This window comes from Lonchura striata, chromosome 1, assembly GCF_046129695.1.
Source record: "Lonchura striata isolate bLonStr1 chromosome 1, bLonStr1.mat, whole genome shotgun sequence".
NCBI classification, from domain to species: Eukaryota; Metazoa; Chordata; class Aves; order Passeriformes; family Estrildidae; genus Lonchura; species Lonchura striata.
In genome coordinates, this window is record NC_134603.1 from 42,505,938 (window position 1) to 42,526,130 (window position 20,193).

At 39.6% G+C, this 20,193-nt stretch overlaps 1 protein-coding gene across 1 annotated transcript in view; it reads left to right on the top strand.

The window, feature by feature from the left end:
* Positions 1 to 20,193, top strand: part of LOC110473756 (ethanolaminephosphotransferase 1) — a 51,810-nt gene that overhangs the window by 28,271 nt on the left and 3,346 nt on the right. The window contains exons 6-8 of the mRNA XM_031504028.2: positions 6,836 to 6,944; positions 17,055 to 17,103; positions 19,061 to 19,241. Coding sequence (XP_031359888.1) covers positions 6,836 to 6,944; positions 17,055 to 17,103; positions 19,061 to 19,241 — 339 coding nt within the window. The remainder of the gene's footprint in view (positions 1 to 6,835; positions 6,945 to 17,054; positions 17,104 to 19,060; positions 19,242 to 20,193) is intronic.

A 20,193-nucleotide genomic window follows, 5' to 3' on the forward strand; every position in this document is an offset into this window, starting at 1 on the left:
TTTCCAATTCTACTGACTAGTCTAGTAAAAGATCTTAATTCCCCTAAAAAATTGGTTTTGTTTTGTAAATTCATTCAGCAGGTTTATATTATATGTGCACTATTAAAGATAGGTCTTCATTTCCAGTAGCTTAGAGGATACTGGGGACAATAGCATATATCTGATGATGAGTAAGAAAGGTAATGTTTCCCTTGCTGTTTCTTTTTCTCCATTACTTCTCTGCCAGGTATTCCCACAATCACATTTAGAAGCAGAGAGTGTGAAAGCACTCACTAGCTGCTTCCAGAATGATTCACAATGTTTAGTTCAGTATTTCCTCCATGGCATTCCTCGCTGGATTGCTGCAGGAATGTGCCTCTCTGTCCTGTCTTCAGTAATTTCACCTACAGCTTAATGTTGCACTGGCATGTCAGACACTCTGCTTTTAAACTGGTGGGTAGTCAGGAACTTTGGGCTTTGTTATTGCCACAGAAATCAAGAAAAACAGTAGTTACTGTCAGAGTGCAAATAGAGGACTGATGACCTTAATGAGCACTTAAGTGGCATGTGGCTCCCAGGACACTGCTGCTGAGTCAGCTCTGCTGTACATAAACACAGCCTGCTCACAGGCTGCCTCAGCTGTGCTAGAGAAAGAGCTGCTGTTCCTCATGAAAAAATACCTTGTTATAGACAGAGAAATCTGTGGCACTTATGCACATCACGTTTTTCTGCGACTTGATGACTCATCAGAACTGGGAACCCAATTACGCTCGCTGGGCTGTAATTGGCACTCCAATTAGCTTTGATTACAGCAGACAATCATTTGCAGGAAGCTGTGGTTTGTAAACTTGAAAAATGGCTCTAATGTGTCTGAGAGATGCTTGGTCAGAGGACCATTCTGTTTGTGGATCCAGAATCAAGGTGGCAGCAAATGCAGCAAGGGAAAGCTATTCCTGTCTCTCCTCCCTCCTGCACAAGGATCTATCCTGTTCTGATTCCTGAGTAGCAGGAAAAGTGCAGGGAGAGGAGACTCTGTATCATAGCATCTAGACAATTTCCATGCACTTTTGAGTAAGCACATCTATTGGAAACCCCAAAAGTCTGAAGGCTAAAAAGTAAACCTCTGCTATAATCTGTGAGAAATTACCTTGGATATATCTTGTGAAAACTAAGACTTATTTTTGTTACAGGACAGACCAAAGAAAGCTAATATCTGCAAATTAAGTTTCTTGAAGGAAAAAAAAAAAGACAAAGCTTTTCCGCCTTCTTACCATATGATAATTTTCACAAACATCTTCTTGTTTTGTTTTAAAAAAATTTGTTTTCTTTCTGAAGAATTTACTATTACCCTAATGAAATACTTGTCTAATCCTGCTGTTGTTTTTCATAAGTCACTGCAGTTGAGTTCATAGCAGGGGAACAAAATACTATTTTTTCCTTAATATGATGTAATGATACATCTGCTCCATTGGTGCTGCCTTTAAGTGTAGCAGGATATACCCTTTATATTCTTAATTAAAACTTTAGAAGTAAAGAGCTGTGTGACAGCTGCAGTGACCCAGACGATTCCACTCTCCTTCCTCTTCCTCTCCCCAGCCAAGAGGGGCAAGCTCAGAAGAAGCACAAGCAGCAAAATCCCAAAGGCAACAGGCAGCTCCCTCTGAACCAGCCCTTGCCCTGCAAGGAGAGGATGACCAGAAATCCCACAGATAGAGAGTTGTGCCTGAAGGGATGGGTGCTTGTGCCATGAGCCCCAGCGTTTCAGGCTAAGATGCTTTCCCAGCTGTTTCTGCCTGATGGCTTTGGACAGTACCACCTAGAGCTTCTGGGAGAACCCTCTGCCTGCCTTGGAACTCTGAATAAATGGAAGTACACGATGCCCCTAGCAACTGAAACATTGTAGAACTTCTTTTTCTCCTTCCTTTCCATAAAGCTGGGGAAGGTTTCTTTCATGGCTGCCATATACCAGGTTTTCTTTTGACAAGCTTATTTACAAAAGCATGCTGAAATATGTTCTATATGACCTTTTCCAGGGATGAACTGCAGGGAGTGTTTTAGGAACTGGCAGAGAAATCCCAAAGAATGCAAGTGCACATCACATAGTGAAAAAATTTCTACTTCCTCTGAGGGGCAAAAAACCTTTCCTATTAAAAAGCAAAATAAAGATGCAAATATATTGTTCTTTGGTCACATTATCAGGATTCACAATTTAATTTCAGTTGAAAGGATGTTCACTTTCAAAGCTTTTCTAATTTGAAGTGTCTGTGGAAAGCATAGCCTTTCTTGTGAAGAAAAGTATTATTACTTAGTTCCAAAGTTGGAGCACAGTGGAATGGTTGAAGTAAGAGAAGTGATAGCAGTGAGGAAGCAGTGCTGGCCAGACCCTGGTGTCTGCTTCAATCTGCCTCCAGACACGGCTGGAAACTGATCTCAATACTCAGTTATCTGGGGGAAGCCCCGTGGTGTATCCATGTAAAATCTGAACAGAAGAACCTACTGTGCACAGGCTTTTTCTGTAGCAGACTGCTTCATTCTTAATCACTTGATTATAATTCCCTTGATAATTAATTATTTATTAAATTGATTAATTAATATTCCATGTGCTTTTAACTATTTGTCTATAATGTCTAAATGCAAAGTCATCTTTTTAGGTAAAATTTTTCAAAGTAAAAGATTTGCAATCTTCAATTATTTATTGAAATAAAAACACCTGAGAAAAAAATAAAGTGGAAAAATTGCACATCACATTAAAGCTAACTCCTATTGAAATAGCTTGTAGGAAATCATTCTTACTCTTTTAGGCAAATGTCACATTTATTATCAGAAGAATGAAGTAGCCTTGTATTTTAAATTACTTTTCTTCCTAGATGTTTATTTTGATTATTGTGTTAATGGAAAATATTTCTACACATGAGCAATTAATACTAGTGAAATTGAATATTACAATAAAATTAATGTCAGGTTTTTGTGGAATCATGAAGAATTTTAAAGCATATCCACATTTTTTAGAAGATGACAAAATATTTGATTTTTTTTCATCATGTAGAATATCACACAGCATACTAAATGTGCCCGTGTGTAAGACAGAAGTGGTAAACCAATGGTAAGAAAAAAAATTTATGTACACATAGTGGTCACAAAACTTACACCTGAAATAGTGAAAAGACATGAAAGAGATGGTTATTTAAAATATCAAGAATTTTAGAGGACAGGTAAGAGGCTAGAAGGTAGAAGATTTTGAGGGGTTATACTGCCTTACATTTATATAGAATTTTACCAATGCCATATCAAAGAATTATTCTGATTTTACACAGGAACAAATGTGACTATATTGCTGTTATTAACAAAATCGTGGCAGGACAGGGAGCCCCTGCTCAGAATCCAGCTGTCCTGCTGTCAGCTATATCAAAGAGCCTACAAATTAACACCTTGTATTTCCCTATCTTTTCCATCATAAGTATTCCTCATCCTCATAGAGAAGATCTTGGAAAGACAAAAATATTCCTGCTCAGATTCTGCTGATTGTTGGAATCCATAATTGTACACATCTACTTTACCTTGCTATATAGTTCTCACTTGTGCTATTGTGGTGGGTGGAAGCCAGGCACCCACCAAAGCTGCTCTATCACTCCCTTCTGCAACTGGACAGGGAGAGAAAATATAATGAAAGGCTCATGAGTTGATAGAAGGACAGGGAAAGATCACTCACAAATTACTATCATGGGCAAAACAGCTCAGGGATATTAATTTAATTTCTTATGAATCAAAATCAAAGCAAGATAATGAGAAGTAAGACAAATCTTAAAAACACATTTCCCCAACCTCTCCCTTCTTCCTGGGTTCTACCTCCACTCCCCCACTGGGACAGGGAGTTATGGTCAGTTCATTACAGGTTGTTTCTGCTACTGCTCAGGGAGAAGAGTCCTCCCCCTGCTCCAGAGTGGGTTCCTCCCATGGCAGACAGCTCTCTGTGAATTTCTCCAGTGTGAGTCCATCCCATGGGCTACAGTTCTTCATAAACTGCTGCAGCATGGGTACCTTTCCATGGGGTGCAGTCATTCAGACACAGCCTGCTCCAGTGTGGGTCTCCCACAGGATCACAAGCCCTACCAGGAAACCTGCTCCAGCATGGGCTCCTCTCTCCAGGGGTCTGCAGATCCCTGCCAGGAGCCTGCTCCAGCATGGGCCTCCTGCAAGTTCACAGCTTCCTCAGAGGCACCCACCTGCTCTGATGTGGGGACTCACAGGGGGATCTCTGCACCTCCCTGGATGTCCATGGGCTGCAGGGGCACAGCTGCTCCCATGGGCTGCACCACAGGCTGCAGGGGAATCTCATCTTCACCTTCTGGAGCACCTTCTCCCCCTCCTTCTGCCCTGACTCTGGTATATGCAGGGTTGTTCTTCTCACATAGTCTCACTTCTCTCTTCTCTGGCAGCAATTACAACTGCACAGTAAGTTTTTTGGTTGGTTTGGGTTTTTTTTTTTCCTTTAAAAATATGTTATTCCAGAGGCATTATCACTATTTCTGGTTGGTGCAGCCTTGGCCAGTGGTGGGCCTATCCTGGAGCTGTCTGCCATTGGCTCTGCTGGACATGGGAAAAGCTTCTGGCAGCTTCTCACAGAAGCCACCCTTGTAGCCTCCCTGCTACCAAAAACTGTCCACACAAACCAAATGCAGTTATTTAATTTGGACTTCTCATTTTACAAAAGGCTGCAATTATTTTTACTTGCTAGAGATTACATTTATATCTGAAAAGTACTAAAGCTGATGGTAGAGAGATAAGTAAAAAACTTGTCCATCTTTTCTTAAGTAAAATTATTCAGTTGAACTTAGGAGCACTGCTTTACTTTTCTTTTCACCAGCAGTGCCTTAAAAACAGTTTATAAAGATGATTTGCTAGCTGGTTTATACAGCTTAGGCTTTGCTAGTAATTTTGACAATCTTCAATTTTTTGCTAGTATAGCTTAGATCAAGGGACATAGCCATTTTCTCATCCTTCAGGCTCTCTAAAGGAGGTCTGCTTTCTAAAGCTGGAGACAGCTTCAGTGTAGTCAAAGTGATGAGTCCTTAAAAAACAATATACCAAAATTTTGAAGCCAAGGAGTGGTTTTTCCCCATATGCTACATCTGTTAAAAGGCAGTCTCGATCTGGGAGTCTTGCATCATCAAATCCCAGGGCAGGGCATTCCCTGTGAGAGCCCATTGCATCCACACCCCTGTTCCTAGACATGCACTGACATCTGACAGTGATGCTCATGGCTGCCCTGCCAAAAGTACTGACTGTAATAATGGTTAATACTGAAGTTCCTCTTTTATCACGTGCCAGAAAAGTCTGTTCAGGATTCAACGTGTGAGGGTAAATTCAGGCTCCTTCAAAGCCAGTTGGAGTTTTGCCATCAACTTTGATGGGGTCAGGATTCCATCCGTCATGTCTTATGGGTAATGTAATACAATTTCTTCAGGAAGCCAAATGTTAGCTCTGATGTAGTGGATTGCAAAACCCAATATACGTGTCCTTCACTTAGACCAAAATTTGACTCACTGTCTTCAGTGGCCCAAGACATAATGGCACTCACTTGTGCCTGCTGCTCCTTGCTGTGGATCTGTTTTCCTGCTTATTCTTGAAGAGGCAATTCAAACATCCAGTTCCACAATGCAAAATCCAAGCAAAACCTCATAAAGACCTATATACTGACAGGGCAAGAATTTTGATTTCAGATACAGAGAAGTAGGTGAAACCAAATGTAACATTATCTACGTGTAATAGAAGTTTAAGTGACATCAGCATTCTGCTCTTAATCTGTGATCTTAAACAACCTGGTAATTAACAAAGAGATTTTCAGTGTATCTTTGAGTTAAAATTTAATAGAAGACCAGAAATGTGCTTGTTGAAGTTCAAATGGAGAAAATACATAACATAGAATAAAACCTGTGTATTAAAGAACCTGATTAAGAAATAGTAAAATCTGTAACACAAGTAAAGCCGGGAACAATTTTTTTCATCCCAGAGTAAGAAGCTGCATTGAGTGGAAAATATAAAGGTTACTGAATGTTACCTGGGAATAAAGAGATGAATATGCAGTTTTCTAAATGGCATTGTAATTAACATTGTCATTTTAATTTAGAGCTAGTGTAGAATGAAACATACAGCCCCTTTTATGGGTTCTGTGGCAAAACTAAGCAGCTGAGAACAAAGCAGGCTAGAGGAGGGCAGCAGTCCCTCTAGCTGGGTGCTCCCAAGTCTTGTGTATATGTTCTTTCACTCCTAATGACATCTACATGATTCTTTTTGTGTCCTGTAATGATGTTATCTGTCAAAAAAATTAGGGAAGACTTCATCTCCTTCCCATTATTTTTATTTCTTCACATTCCATTGAATTTTTTTATTGTTTTTTATTATTGTTTTAGATGATCTTATGGTATTTCTCCCTCCCCCCCCCAACAGTTATTCTGATACGATCAGTTCAAGGGGCAGAGGTGCAAAAATAACCACATTACTAATTCTGAAGTCTTTATCTAAAAGCAGGGGAAAGCATGTGCAGTGGGGATAAAAGTGGCAATAAAAGTGGATTTAGGTATTTCGAAAAGCTAAGTCAGTAATACCTAACACATACAAACAGATGCACACATTACCAGGGAAGCTGCTTGTTTACCTTATTTCATAGATTTTAAATAATTCTGTTGGTGACCCTGCAAGTTGCTTCACTGCTTAGAAATAATTTTGCCATGGCAGCAGAAGGTAAGGTAGGGACAGGAGGTAACTAATTTTTTTTTTTTACTTTTGCATTTGTATTAAGATTATAAATGAAATTCTCTACCTTTTGATGTAATGTAAGTTATCTTTTTTTCTGTAGGTGTTAATAGCAGCATATCTGCTCACCGGTACTGTTGGTGTGGAGGTCTGGCAGAAGCCTTTTCTGTTTGGTTATTATATTACAGATGTATTAGTTATCCTGCTTATAGGTAAGTGTCCAGATCTATGCAAAAGTGTACTGCTTCTTAATTATTTTGATTTAGTAGTTTTTATATTTTCCTCTTTTGTTTGGTTTTACTTTTGTAAGTGTTGGCTTGTCCAAAAATACATGAATAGAGATAATTATAAGGGTTAATACTGGAAAACTTTTAAAAAGAAGATAACTTTGGAATTTTTTTCCTCACTGAATTACTGTATGCTGCATACAAATAATATAGAAGACGCTCCTTATCTGCATGTGCAGTTCAGTGCAGTGTGCTGGCTTGCTGGGCTCCCAAAGTCTCAGGAACTCCTCATGTCACTCAGATAAAGTGTCACTTACATTTATGTATATTCTAAGTTTAGTGTTTTGGCCTGGAGCACACTATGTTCCAAAATATTATGTACAGAGGGGATGAAGACATTATTTAAATAACCTTAGATACACAACTGTAAATATGAATAAAAGCCGGGTTGTTTCTAAGCTCTTTAGTATTCCTTTGCAAACAGAAGAGATTTATTTTTCATACACAGCAATAGCCTATTTGGTCATTATTTGATACTGTCAGTGTAGTTTGAAATGAGCATTGAATGTTTTTTGACTGCTATATCAAGACTGAGAACAAGAGCACTTACATTTTAATGAGTTAAAAATAGAGACATCTTAGCTGAAAATCTGTGTAAGTAAAATGTCTTTGATGTGTGGCTTGAAAGGTGAAGAAATTAGCATATGCATTTTGGAGATTTTTATATGAGCATACCAGTGGTGAGAAGAAGGCACCAAAATGCTGTTTCACATGAGCACTCCAGGCTTGCATCCCAAGAAACATCTGCCCTTGAGCCAAATGGAGGACATGGTTATAGGTGCTTCTCCCATGTCAGCTCGAGAGGAGCCATTTGAGCATTTTGCACTGATGTGTGCTTTCACCGCCCTCTCCCTAGGGAAAGGTTGGCAGCAGGTACCACCTCTTGTCCCAGCACTGTTTCCCAGAATTCCCAGATTAGAAAGGACCCTGTGTTCAGGCTGTGCTTTCTAATGAGCAGTGTCTGCAAGGACATGGTTTTGTACTTTACCCAAAAAAAACCCATCAGTGTGTGACCAAGATGATACAGTCTTTTTCTAGTCAGACCTGATTTAGGCACTCTGAGGAAAAGAAAGAAAGGAAGGGGGAAAAAATAGTGGTTGCCTTTCCAGTAGTCAGTGAATTATTCACCTTTGACAGAGGTGTAGCTGAAGACAGGGAGTGATTTGTGCTCTTGCAGCAGCACTGCAAGCCCAGGGGAGATGGATGCTGGCTCAGCCAGAATGGGCAGCTTAGGTCAGTGTTAGGTGCTAGCAGAGGCCAGCTCACTGAACACACTTGTTCTGTGCTGCACACATCAGTGCTTGGTTCCTGTCACTAAGACACATGAGATCCCATTCAGGGAGTGCTCTGATGGCTTCCCTTGCACTTGGGAAGCCATGGATGAAGGTCTAATTCAAACTGTTAACATAGTAGGAACGCTTGTGGAAGGGAAGCATTTCAGCATTATCAGATCTGCAGGTGTAGCATCCGTTTTCATACTCTGCCAGAACCAGCTGCAAAGCAATGTTTGATGGACTGTTCCATTAACACAAGAAAGAAGTACTGCTTCTGTCTTCTGTGGTATGCTTGTATGAATAGATTTATGAGCACAGAATAGTATTTCTTCCATCATTGTCCCAAGCAGAGTAGGCTTAAGTAGGAGCCAAAAGGTTTCTCCAAAAACCTTGTCGCACACTATGCACAATGGCAACTTTTGCAACTTAGTTGACGTTAAATATGGGTTTAAAGGATGCAAAATAATAGTCTTGGTTGACTCTGTATTATAGGATTATCATAGAGCTTAGTAAATCTCTTAGAATCATACACCAAATTTAAATATAGAAAAAGTAGTATTCTTCCACTAAGGGTCATGTTGGTCCAGAAAACACTGCCATTTTGTATTTGAATCTCAGCTCAGCAGTTAAGGTGGTTATCATTGGGTAGCCTGTGTGCAGTAACTAGGGATATGTGAAATTTTTAGAAGCTTGTGGTAAATTGCAGGACCCCACTGTGACTGCAGAAAAAGTACCTGTCTAACCTACATCAAGGGCCAAGCAGCCAGGAAAATTCAATTATTCTCTCCCTTAGAGAGACTGCAACAAGTGTGTCTTGCTCAGACAGTACCATTTGTATCAGAGAGCCCACTCTGGCTTGCTCAGTTAAATGCCTCTGTGGCTAGTTAAAAACAAAGTGGGCCTCTGATGCTTTTTACAAGTTAGTTTCCCAGGATCCCGAGAGGAGCCATTAAACCATAAATGGTTGTGCTTAACCATCTGATGGCATTTAGTAGTCACTAGTGGTCCTTCTAACAACGAACCTGTAGCTGCTCCATCAATACTTGGCATTTGTTTGGTGCTTTTACTGTTCCATACACAACAGGAGTTCAGCTGCTGAGCCATGGCTTCTCCAAGAGCAGCTGGGCTTTAGCTCCTACCTTCTGTGGTGGGAAGAAATCCAAACAACATGCACAAAAGTGTTTTTCAGATGTCATTCCTGGAGTTTTCTGGGGGAAAAAAAATAACCCATGTATAACCTAAGGATGAACTCTACAAAAGTACCTCTTCAGAGGAAGCTGTGGTATCACCAGGTGACACTCACTCATTGAAAATAATGGAGCTTTTATCAGGTGCCAGAACACACAAAGATATATGTAAAAGTGCAGCATTACTGGTGTTTAGATTAGATCTTTTAGGAAAGAGAACTTTATGTAAGTTCCTGGGAACTGTCTGGCACACTGTGAACACCTGTAGGAAAGCCAAGTCTTGAGTTGCTGAGCTGTGACCTCAGAGGACTACCCTGTGAAACAGAGAAACTTCAGCATAGTATTTTATGGGAATTTGTCAGCCACCCAGCAAACATGATCCTGTAATTTTCACTGGCAGTGAATACAATTCCATCCTTCAGCTCCAAAACACACACCTAGCTGGACCTTGAATCAATGAGGACGGTCCTTCTCCCATTTCCAGAGTATGTTGACCTGGCTACTAGGCAAAAATGCCTTTTGTCTCCCAACATGGGAGCAGACAGACCCTTTTAAAGTTATGTGCCTGTGTGCTCATCTGGAACTAATTATTCTGCACTCATCAGGGCTCCTGTGGATGACACTCCCAAAGCTCTCTTGGGATTTAACCACAGTTGTCCCATAGCATTTTCTGGCTAACTAGGGTCCCTTCAAAGGGCAGCACTGGGGTGAGAGCTATCATTTATTTTCACCCCTTCAGGGCATCCCAAATGCCTAACATTCTCTGTCACTCTGCTATCAGGTTGACAGCAATATGAAATATTTACAATAAGCATTTTAAAGCAGTCAGTTCTGTACATAAATTCTAGTACCACAAATGATACTGTAGATTTTGTGAGAAGATTTTCACCGACAGGTTGGCATCTGTAGTTCAGGGAGCAGCATTACTAATTGATGATGGTTTCTGTCTCACGTTGCTATTAAATGACCCGTAGGTGCATGCTCTGAATGAAGCATTTCCCATGTTTGGGACCTTCATACTTGCTCTGTATGAAGATTTTATAATGTCTAATAAAATTTGAGTTCAGGCTACAATCCTTTCCTGGAGAAAGGAAGATGGAAACATGCATGTTACTGGAAATTCCTTTTGATGTATTCTTTTGCTCAGAATTGACTAAGGGCTTGGAAGTTGTGGTGGGATGTACACAAACAAATGGGGTTAGCACATCAGCTTCATTCCTTAGGAAGGTAAATTGGAAAAATTATACACAGAGTTTCCTACTCCTTCTCGGTATTAATTGCAACCACAAGAATAGCCCTCATGGGAAAAGGATCACCTAAGCATGGAGTGAATATATTATACTTCATCAGTGCATGGTACATAGAGCAGACTATTTTGTAATCCAGACATGGTGTCATGTTTGACTCTACTCTGTTTGGTCAACAGTGCCCAGATCTGGCTACTGAAGCCTGTGGCAAAGGTGAAACAAGTTTTCAGTGTGTAGGTTTGATCAGGAAATGTGAATTGAGTTTTAGTATCTTTCAGAAAACTGAAACTTGAACTTTGTTTTAGAGATGCAGCCAAAGCATTCAGAATTTTTTCCTATGATGTGCACGGGTTTGGGTTCTATGTGGACTTGTACAGTGTTTTCCTTGAGGATCACTCTTCCCCAAGCTACTTAAGTACATAAAATGAGGAGTGAAAACATAAATAAACAGATAATAGCAGCAAAAAAGTAATGATGAGGCCAAGTTGTAACATTTAAAACATGCCAATTATGTGAATTTCATCATAGTGGGAAAGCACAGTTACTCCTCTAAAACAGTGCTTTGTACTTACACTGTGCTACATCCTGTATATCAAAGGAGGACACACAATGGGTGTGTGCCATGGGTGTTCATACAACAGCCTGCCCCCTTTTCAGTGTCAGAAACTGTTTAGGAGGCCACAGTCAAATTATGAATTTTTTCTGCCCCCTGTGGAATTTTGTCTTTCTGTAGTGAGCTCCTATAGTTCCCATTGCGAAGTGGCTGATGGTTCTGCCCTAGTGATGACTTGCTGAATGATTACATGTTGAGTGCAATGTTTTCAAAAGGTTTTTGCTCTGACAGGCTTTGACCAGTGCTGCTCGAGAAGCATGCTTAACATGAGTTGGCTTCTACGTGTCTGTCACCAATTCAACATTTATTAAGGCATTGTTGTGACAGATTGTACGAGGCTCCATTAAAGTGAAGGGTGTGAAATACTCACCTGTCACTTGAGATATATTTTTAAGAAGCCTCTGAGTTCATGTTTGGAGTAACTCATCTGAACCAGTCAGAACAATAACCCAGAAAAGCAGAGTGCTCAAGGCCAGAGGCAGAGCAGTGTCACAGGATGCTGATTACAGGTGGGAATGAGTTTGGTGGTGTTAAGGTGTGAGGAGTCATTTCAGGGGCTCTGGGACCCCCAGGTGAAGGTCTAACAAGGGAGCTCACCTGGCAGAGTCCTTCTGGAAGCCAGTCTGGGCTTTTCAAATAAAGGCACTGTTTCTCTGGTGCTCAATTCTTGCTGTGCCCAGAAAAAGAATGATGCTTGAACACAGCTACATCAAAGAAGCAGCTACGGCCATAAACTAATTCTTCAATTGATACTAAATCCCTCTGAATGCTAATTGTTATCTTACAGTTCAGTTCGAGATAAATGCCATGTTTAATACCTTAGACACTGAAAATAAGGTATAAAATCAACAAACATGATAAACACATCTCTTTTCAACAAGCATGATAAATGCATCCCTCTACAATCTTTGTACTCAAAAAATATCTTAGATGCTAAACATCCAAAACCTACATCAACTTCGTGCATTAAGACAGTGCTTATGTTTACCTTATGTTCCCTCAATTCCTGTAAAATCATTTCATATGGTGGATTTTGGGTGTATTTTTCACCCTAGTGTATTCAGACTTCACAGGCTCAATTAAGTCTGCAAATTATATATTTGTTTTCTAATGTTTTCCCACCAGCTACTAAGTGGTGTTAAGTTTGTCATTTTATATAGTAATAAAATGTAATGGTTTTTAAGTGGACAGCTCAAAATGCAATTATGTATTTGCACAATCAATTAAAAGAGTTGTCTGCTCAAGACATGCCAAAGAAGGTCACACTGTTCCATAGAAAGCTTCTGTTCCAGAAACGAGTGCTTTTAAAATGTTCACTTTTTGATGAAGTTTGCTTCCAGGCACTTATCAGTGTGCTAAACATTAAGTCTGTTAAGATATTTTCATGTGTCTAGCTGCTCTAAATGTGCAAGGAATTTTAGAAAAACACCGTGGAAGAAGTACTTAAATATCTTTCCAAGCTAATATTGAGGCCTGGATATTTTGAATCTACCTTTTCTTGTCTGGTGGCTAAGAAGGGTAAATTATAACACCCCATTTCTTTACAGCAAACATTGATTATGATGAATTATTAATCTAGAGCTGGAAAGGCCAAACAGTGTACTGAAGAAGGCCATGCAGAAGTGTGGGCACTCAAAGAATGAGAAAAGTGATAGTATTTAATTTATAAGCTGAAATACAAGTACAACTGCCTGCTATTAGAGAGTTGGTCAACTTGTGTGATATGCCCAGAAGGTCTGCACAGGCCTCTTCCCTGCATCCCAAATGGGATGAGTACTCTGGGGAGTATTTTTTGGGGGGAGCGCAGCAGGGCTGGTTCTTTCCTGAACAAATTCACACAACTTCCAATGCAGTGTTCACCTCAAATTGCATCCCTCTGTTGCACTGTCTCATTTTTGAATTTTTGACTTTTAGCTATCAGGAGAGCCAATTCTTAACAAATAAAATTTCAGTGCTCTTCTTAGGACAGTTTAAGGATGATTCATTTGCCAGGAATTTACTAACAAAGGGGATTTATGATAGCAAAGGTGTGGAGAAGATAAACTGCGAAGGTTGTCCTTCCTTTGAAGCCCTATAGCTTGTTTAGTGGTTTAGGTGTCTTGGAGTCACTTCTTCATTTGGTGGTGTTTACAGTCTGTGAGGTTTTGTGTTTTCAGAAATGTGGCTACCTGCATCAGGCTGTTTGCTTTGTCTGAGTGCCAGCATGGGCCTGGTGGGTGCTGAAATAGCATTTTCTGGAACTGACAGTAGTGTCAGCAGTTTATTTTCTCTCTTTTTCTACAATGACCAAGTCTGTATTTTGCAGAAATGCCTGAATTAAATCAGGTACAACAGCCACAGTAACTGCAGCATATCATGGAAACAACCTGTCTGCCTGTAGATCTTCAGTAGTCTTTAAATTTAGTTACATGAGCATTTAAAATGCCCTCACATAATTAAAATATATTACTGTTAGTCCAAATAACATGGGTGACATGGTATCATAGTATCCATTGTGTGCTAGCTTTTTAAAATTAATATTTTATTCAGCTGCATCACAAAACACCTTATTGGTTTGGAACTGAATTTGAAAGCAATAAATGAAATCTAAAGTTGTCCTTAAGATGGATGGGGATTGCCTTTTGATCTCTTTTATACACATGTATATATACATATATATATATATATGTGTGTGTGTGTGTGTGTGTGCGCGCGTGCGCATATTTATATGCATGTCTGTGTATGTGTGTTTGTTTACATACACATATTTGGAAAACAAGATAATGCCTTAATTTCTTCACTTCAGATATGTCTTTAATCCTGAATTTCTGAATGCATTGGGATTTATTTATTTGTTTGTTTATGCTTATGTTTGGCATTTTTTAATATGGACAAAATAATTCCTAATAAAGAGCTTTAAAAAGGTTTACTTCTCTGAAAAGGGAGTTTACATTGTGCAACACAGAGGACTGACGATAGGATTGTACCTAAATCCGAGGATTTGGGCTTGATACTTTCAGCCTAGCGTGACACAAGAATTCCCTGTGTATCTGTGCCACCCATCTGTGCTGTGGTATTTCTGCCTTTAATATAGGCCTGTGTTCTTACAGTTGGGTCTCACATTTTAAATCAGCTGAAGAATGGGAAAATACTAAAGAAGAAGCTAAAAATTGCTGGAAGAGCTGTGTACTACTTCTAAGAACACTTGAAGAGTTCTGTTTTCCCATATGTTTTAAAACATCTAATGAGCTGAAATTGAATTTTAAAAAAATTAAAATAAAATATGTACTTTTAAGACATTAAAACCAAAAAAAAAGCTCCATGATCATCACTTGGGCAGTGCCTGGGTGGCTGAGTGCCAGAGAGCCAGCAGTGGGTTTGCTTTCCAGGCTGCACCTTTTGTTCCTCAGAGCAGCAGGGAATGGCAGCAATGCGGATGCAGCAGTTTAGCTCCTGGGCACAAAGGGATCCTTAATGCCAATTAAATAGCAGACTTTATGAGTACCAAAAGCAGCCCCCCAAGCCAGGCCTCTTTAGCTAAAAAAAGATGGGAAAGCAACATGTTGTAGGAAATTATGGAATTCTGAAAATCCCATAAGAAACAGGGAACACCCTTTGCTTCCCTGATGCATCCTCAGCTCTTTCGCTGTGCTAAAAGCAAAGCTGTGTAAAAATACAGGGGAGTAACTGGTGGAACTGCCCCGTTTGGAAAGTGGCTTTTTGCTAGCTGGGGGAGTGTTTGTGGTCAGTGTGTTATTTCTAACTAAAATGGCACTTCATAAAAATAACAAATTGTTGGCAACCATTGCTCTTTGAATTCTATTTCTAGTTCTAGTCTCTATTTCTGTTCCTCTCGGTTGCTTTTCTCCTAACAAATCAAACTTCAGGATTGCAGCAGGAAATTTAGATTTAACCTCAAGAGTCAATGTTTTGTCTCATGTCTGCTCTAATGTGATACAGATGTTGGAACTGCTGTACGTAACTCAAGATTTTATTGAACTAGCTCTCCCTGCCTAATAGAAAACATAGCTAACTGGAGTGCACATTAAACACAGATCACTCTGAAGGCACTAAGCCTGTGAATTCTAGAAATATATTGACAAAATACTTGGGATATTACTTCAATTTCACATCCTTCAGCTGTTTTTTAGGAAGTTTCTGCCATAGTAAAGAAGCAGAGCTCCTAATTGTTTTAAAAAGCAAAGCCAAAAATTAAACAATAAAAAGAATGCAATACCTGAAATTATTTACAGGCTGGCTTTTCTTCTTTTCCAATTCTTTGTTTCCCTCTCTTTAGCAGATAACCAGAAAGACTGGAGAGACAGATTATCTGTTGCATCCCTTTTTACTTTTTTTTTTTTTTTCCAGCAACCCTGATCTCCACTTTTCTTTCATGTTGTTTTCCTTTTCTCGAGTTGCCACTGTGGCCAGAGTTTGATAAACACTTGGATATGTCCTTGATGAGGACTGATGAGTGAACACTAACATTTCTCAAGACACTGCTATGTCACATTAGCCTCAGTACAAAGTTATCTGAAATCATATCTTTCCTCTATTCATTTTTTCCCTCCATATTGCTAATAATGAGATTAAAGTTTTCTAATTTTCTGTACAGGCAGCATAGTGCTTCTTAAATGAGATGTTTTAGGTCAAAACTAGAAAGTGTAACACATCAGAGGGCTTTTCTTGCCCACAATAAAATAGGAATTATGTATTAATTTAGTGCATCACACCCAAGTGTGATGAAAAAATCATGCCCTATAATAAAAAAGCTGTGCAGAAATGTGCTACCCAAAGCAATCTCTAAAACCAGGGAAAGCCCTCAATACAGAAAAAGTGGGGGGAAAAGTACAAACCAAAGAGAATGCAGGGAATGACATAGATTTAAAAAGTCATATATATTTTCACCTAGTTAGGACTGACTCATAGTGGCTTTTTTGTTTGAATCCCAAGCTTCCACTTGTTGCTGAAAGTCTTCTTTGATTCTTGGGTGGATCAGCGTATTTTGGATGTGGGTGTTAGAGGGGGTACAGCTGGGTCTTCAGGCAGCTCAGGGGCTGCTGGCAGCTGTGTTGATAATACCAGCAGGGAGACACAGCATTAGCAAAGGCAAAACCCTTGTGCTTTGTGGGTTAAAGCCGACCTCTAGAAACATCACAGCTCTGTTAGAAAAAGAAGTAAAAAACTTTCACTTGTTCAAATGATGGACATGTCATAAAAATTAATTAATTTCAGCTATTGTATTATCAAAACAGATCATTAGTTGACCCTTAATATTTTGAACTATAAACTTATTTCCCCACTAATGTGAACAGCCCAGCTTGAAGTTTATTGTCTTTCTGTATTCCACTGGAAGGCTTTTGGTGTTAGACTCAGATTTTTCTAGATAAACAGCAGCTCATGAAAAGTAGGGCTGTTCTGGGTCCAGCAGACAAACCTGTATGAAAAATAATTGATCCTCTCTATTAGCTATATCAGAATTTTTATTAAAATATTCCATTCTTGTAACTCATTACGTAGGAAATTCTGTATCAGCAACTATTTTCAGCAGCTGGCTTTTGGGAAAAAAGAGGACAGTTTTATTATTGCCTGAAGCCTGCAGCCTCAGTTCATATCCTGTAATGAGTACAGGAATACCGAATGATTTTTAGAATAGTACACAAGGTCTGTTATCATATGAAAAAAACTCTGAGGTCATCAGTGTCGAATTATATGTTAATGTTTTTCTCTTTCAGGCTTCAGCTTGTTTCTATCATTTCCACAAACACTATACAACATTCACAGGTAAGTTAATTAACATTAAATAAGTTCTATCATTTCCTATTTAATTCTGTATATTTAATGGTTTCCTCATTTACAAATAAATGTAATGCTTGAAGTAGACTAGCTTCTTTCATCCAGATGTCATCCTGATAATGTAGTAAAAGGTTTTCTGGTAAGTTTTCAGAATCTGACCAGTTTCTTTTTCATGTTTACAACTCTCTCCTTTTCCTTTCATTTGTTGTTATCCAAGCAGTCTCACAGTGGTCTTGCACAGTAAACTGATAAAGGTTCTGTAGCAAAAACCACTGTATTTTATTTGCAATCAAATGTGATTTGTAACTTCTGCCTGTGCTGGTTGAATTCTGTAGCTGACCATCCTGCACTCTGTGAAGTACTTAATTGTCTTCCTGGTCCTTCTGTAAAGCTCCCCTCTGTTTGAAGTCTGCAGATAATTGCTATCAGATGTAAGCTAGGCAGGTGGCAAGTTGTGATTACCTCTAAGAACTGGCTTGCTGCACCCAAGAATTTTATACACAATTAGTTTATATTCCAATGGCCTATTTTTATTAATGCTGCCTGCCTTCCCCTAGTATTTGCTAGCTCATTTCACTCATCTGTCACTTCAGGTCTCTCAGGTCCTAAGTGTCCTGGAGGAGGGACTGTCACTGCATGTCTTCAGGAATTAGTGGAAACCAGTACTAACATTTAAATTTTAGAGTCTATCAGACCATGTCGCATCTCTCCTACACAGCCCTTGTTGTGTGGTGGTGCTCAGTGCAGTCACCAAAAGCATGCACAGCCCTGGGTTTGGGGCAGGAAGTGTGGAGAGTTGGGAGATGTGGGGCAGGAAAAGCTGAGGACCTGCAGAAAGGCTGGGCTATGGGGCAGGGGGCTGGGAATCAGCTGTGCAAGGAAATCTTGTTCAGAGATGACAGAGAGGGAAGCACCTTGTGCATGTCAGCCCCTGGCAGTAGCAGCCTTTACCCCAGTGAGCATTGAGGGTTTGGTTTCCTTCCTTTCCTGTCAGGACTTTTGTTTAGTATTTTCCTTTTCAAGTCATCACTTGACATAGTTCCTCTCAAGCCTTCCGCTGGGCTTATCATTCCTCTGAAGAGAAGAGCACAAAAATTTTCAACTACCAGTCAGGTTTGCTTGAATGATGCATGCACAAACTCTTTGGTGATGAAGGATCTGAGTTTTCCAATAATCTCCTCTCTTTGACATGAGAAAGATATTTCTTGGATTTTCGTCTAGCAGTTTCTATAAATACATACATTCAAAGATTTTAAACAGGACATTTCTCAGTACATTTCAGAGAATTGCTCTCCTGAACTAGCTGTATGAAGGAGTGGTTTAGTGGTAGTGAACTTAGTGCAATAATTTACTACCTATAAAAAACAGCTTAAAATACCCAAGAAAACACAATGTATCATTAATTTTTTCTGTGCTCTAATTAGTCAAAAAGCCTCCCCTGTAGGCTGTATTTGAACTAAAGTACCTAAATCCTAATGTACAGGATCCTCAAGCATCATGACTTCCAGAGCTAAACAAGAGCAATACCTGCCAGCCATGTGCTTCACTCTGCTGCTGCTGAAAACATGGGGTGTGTTGACTGAAACAAGTTTATATCTTATGTTAGAAGCTTCATCCTCTAAAGCCATGTATTTTGAATTCACAGCATGTCTGCATGCTTGAAAGTACTGCAGCTCACTTTGTGTGAGTTTACTGCCATTGCCAGACAATGGTGAGCAAGCAAAGCTGATCAGGAGCTATGTCAATAAATCAGTATATTTTAACCCCAGAAATAAATGTTACTTGGGTATACTACAATTTTTTATAAAATATCTGGTATCTAGCACATTTGCACTGGTTGCAAGATGAATTATTGGGCCGAGTTTGGTCTAGAGTTTGAAATTACTGTGTAGAAATAGAATGGATAAAATTACTTTCTCTACAAAATTATTGTGTTTATTTCCAGAGCACATTTAAAGAAAACACTGAAGATTAATTCTCTGTATGAAGGACTGCTACCTCTTGTGTCGCCTCTGTTGCTGTTTATTCTTCTTACAGTCTGGGTGGTTTTATCTCCAAGCAACATATTAGCAAAGCAACCCCGACTGTTTTTATGGATGGTTGGGGTTGCTTTCTCAAATGTTATTGTAAGTATATTTGAGGTGGTGGTATTATTTAGAGATAGCTTTCTATTTTTTTGTGAATAAGCAGAAGGGAGCAGAAAATGTAGCTAAAATAAGCAGAGTCACACAGCTCTTTCACCTCTGTGTTACACTCAGTCTCATAAACTTATACCACAACACGTGTCTGGACTGGGGACACTTACAGTTCTGAAATACCTCCTCTGCCACAGCATAACACTTTTGTGAGGGTTCTGGTTTGTTTTCTGAGGGTTCATGAAAACCCTAGGGATGCCTTCCAGAAATATAATAGATACTCCCCAACATACAAGCAGAACAGGGTATTTGTCAAAGTGAAAGAAAGGTCAACACTGGCACAGATTTACTAGCAAGAGTGGAAGGCTTGTAGTTTTCCTTTGCTCGTGTCCATTACTGTGGTCCATGTATTCCTAATTCCTGCAGTTCAGCTGATCCTACATTTCCCCTTCACCATTTAGAAAAAGGCTGTACCAGTGACAGAATGTTCTAGGGAAAGATGGAGAGCTGTTGGGGCCTTGTGATGGCTCTCTGCTCACAGATTAGTTTCTCCTGTATCACGTCATGGTGACCAGTTTCCCTCCTTTCATTGCCAAGGGAGAGCACAAACCTCAGTGCAGCTCTAGCTGCAGCACTGCAGCCAGGCAGTGGTGCTGAGCCCAGGTAACCCAGGGCTTTCTTCTCTGGGGGAAGCCAGGAGAGCAGCCAAGCAAAAAGGTGTTCTTGCATTTAAGCAAAAATACCCTAGAGGATAGTGACTAGTGTCATCTTAGGAAAATAGACTCCAACACCATCTAAATATCTTGCCATTGAGCAATGCTACATCCAGTTTAAAAAGTGGAAAGCTGGAAGTGTCTTGTACTATGAGACAGATCTTCAAAAATGCGAGGTTTTAAAAGAGAAAGCATAACCCCTTTAGAAATCTGAATTCAGGAATGGAAAA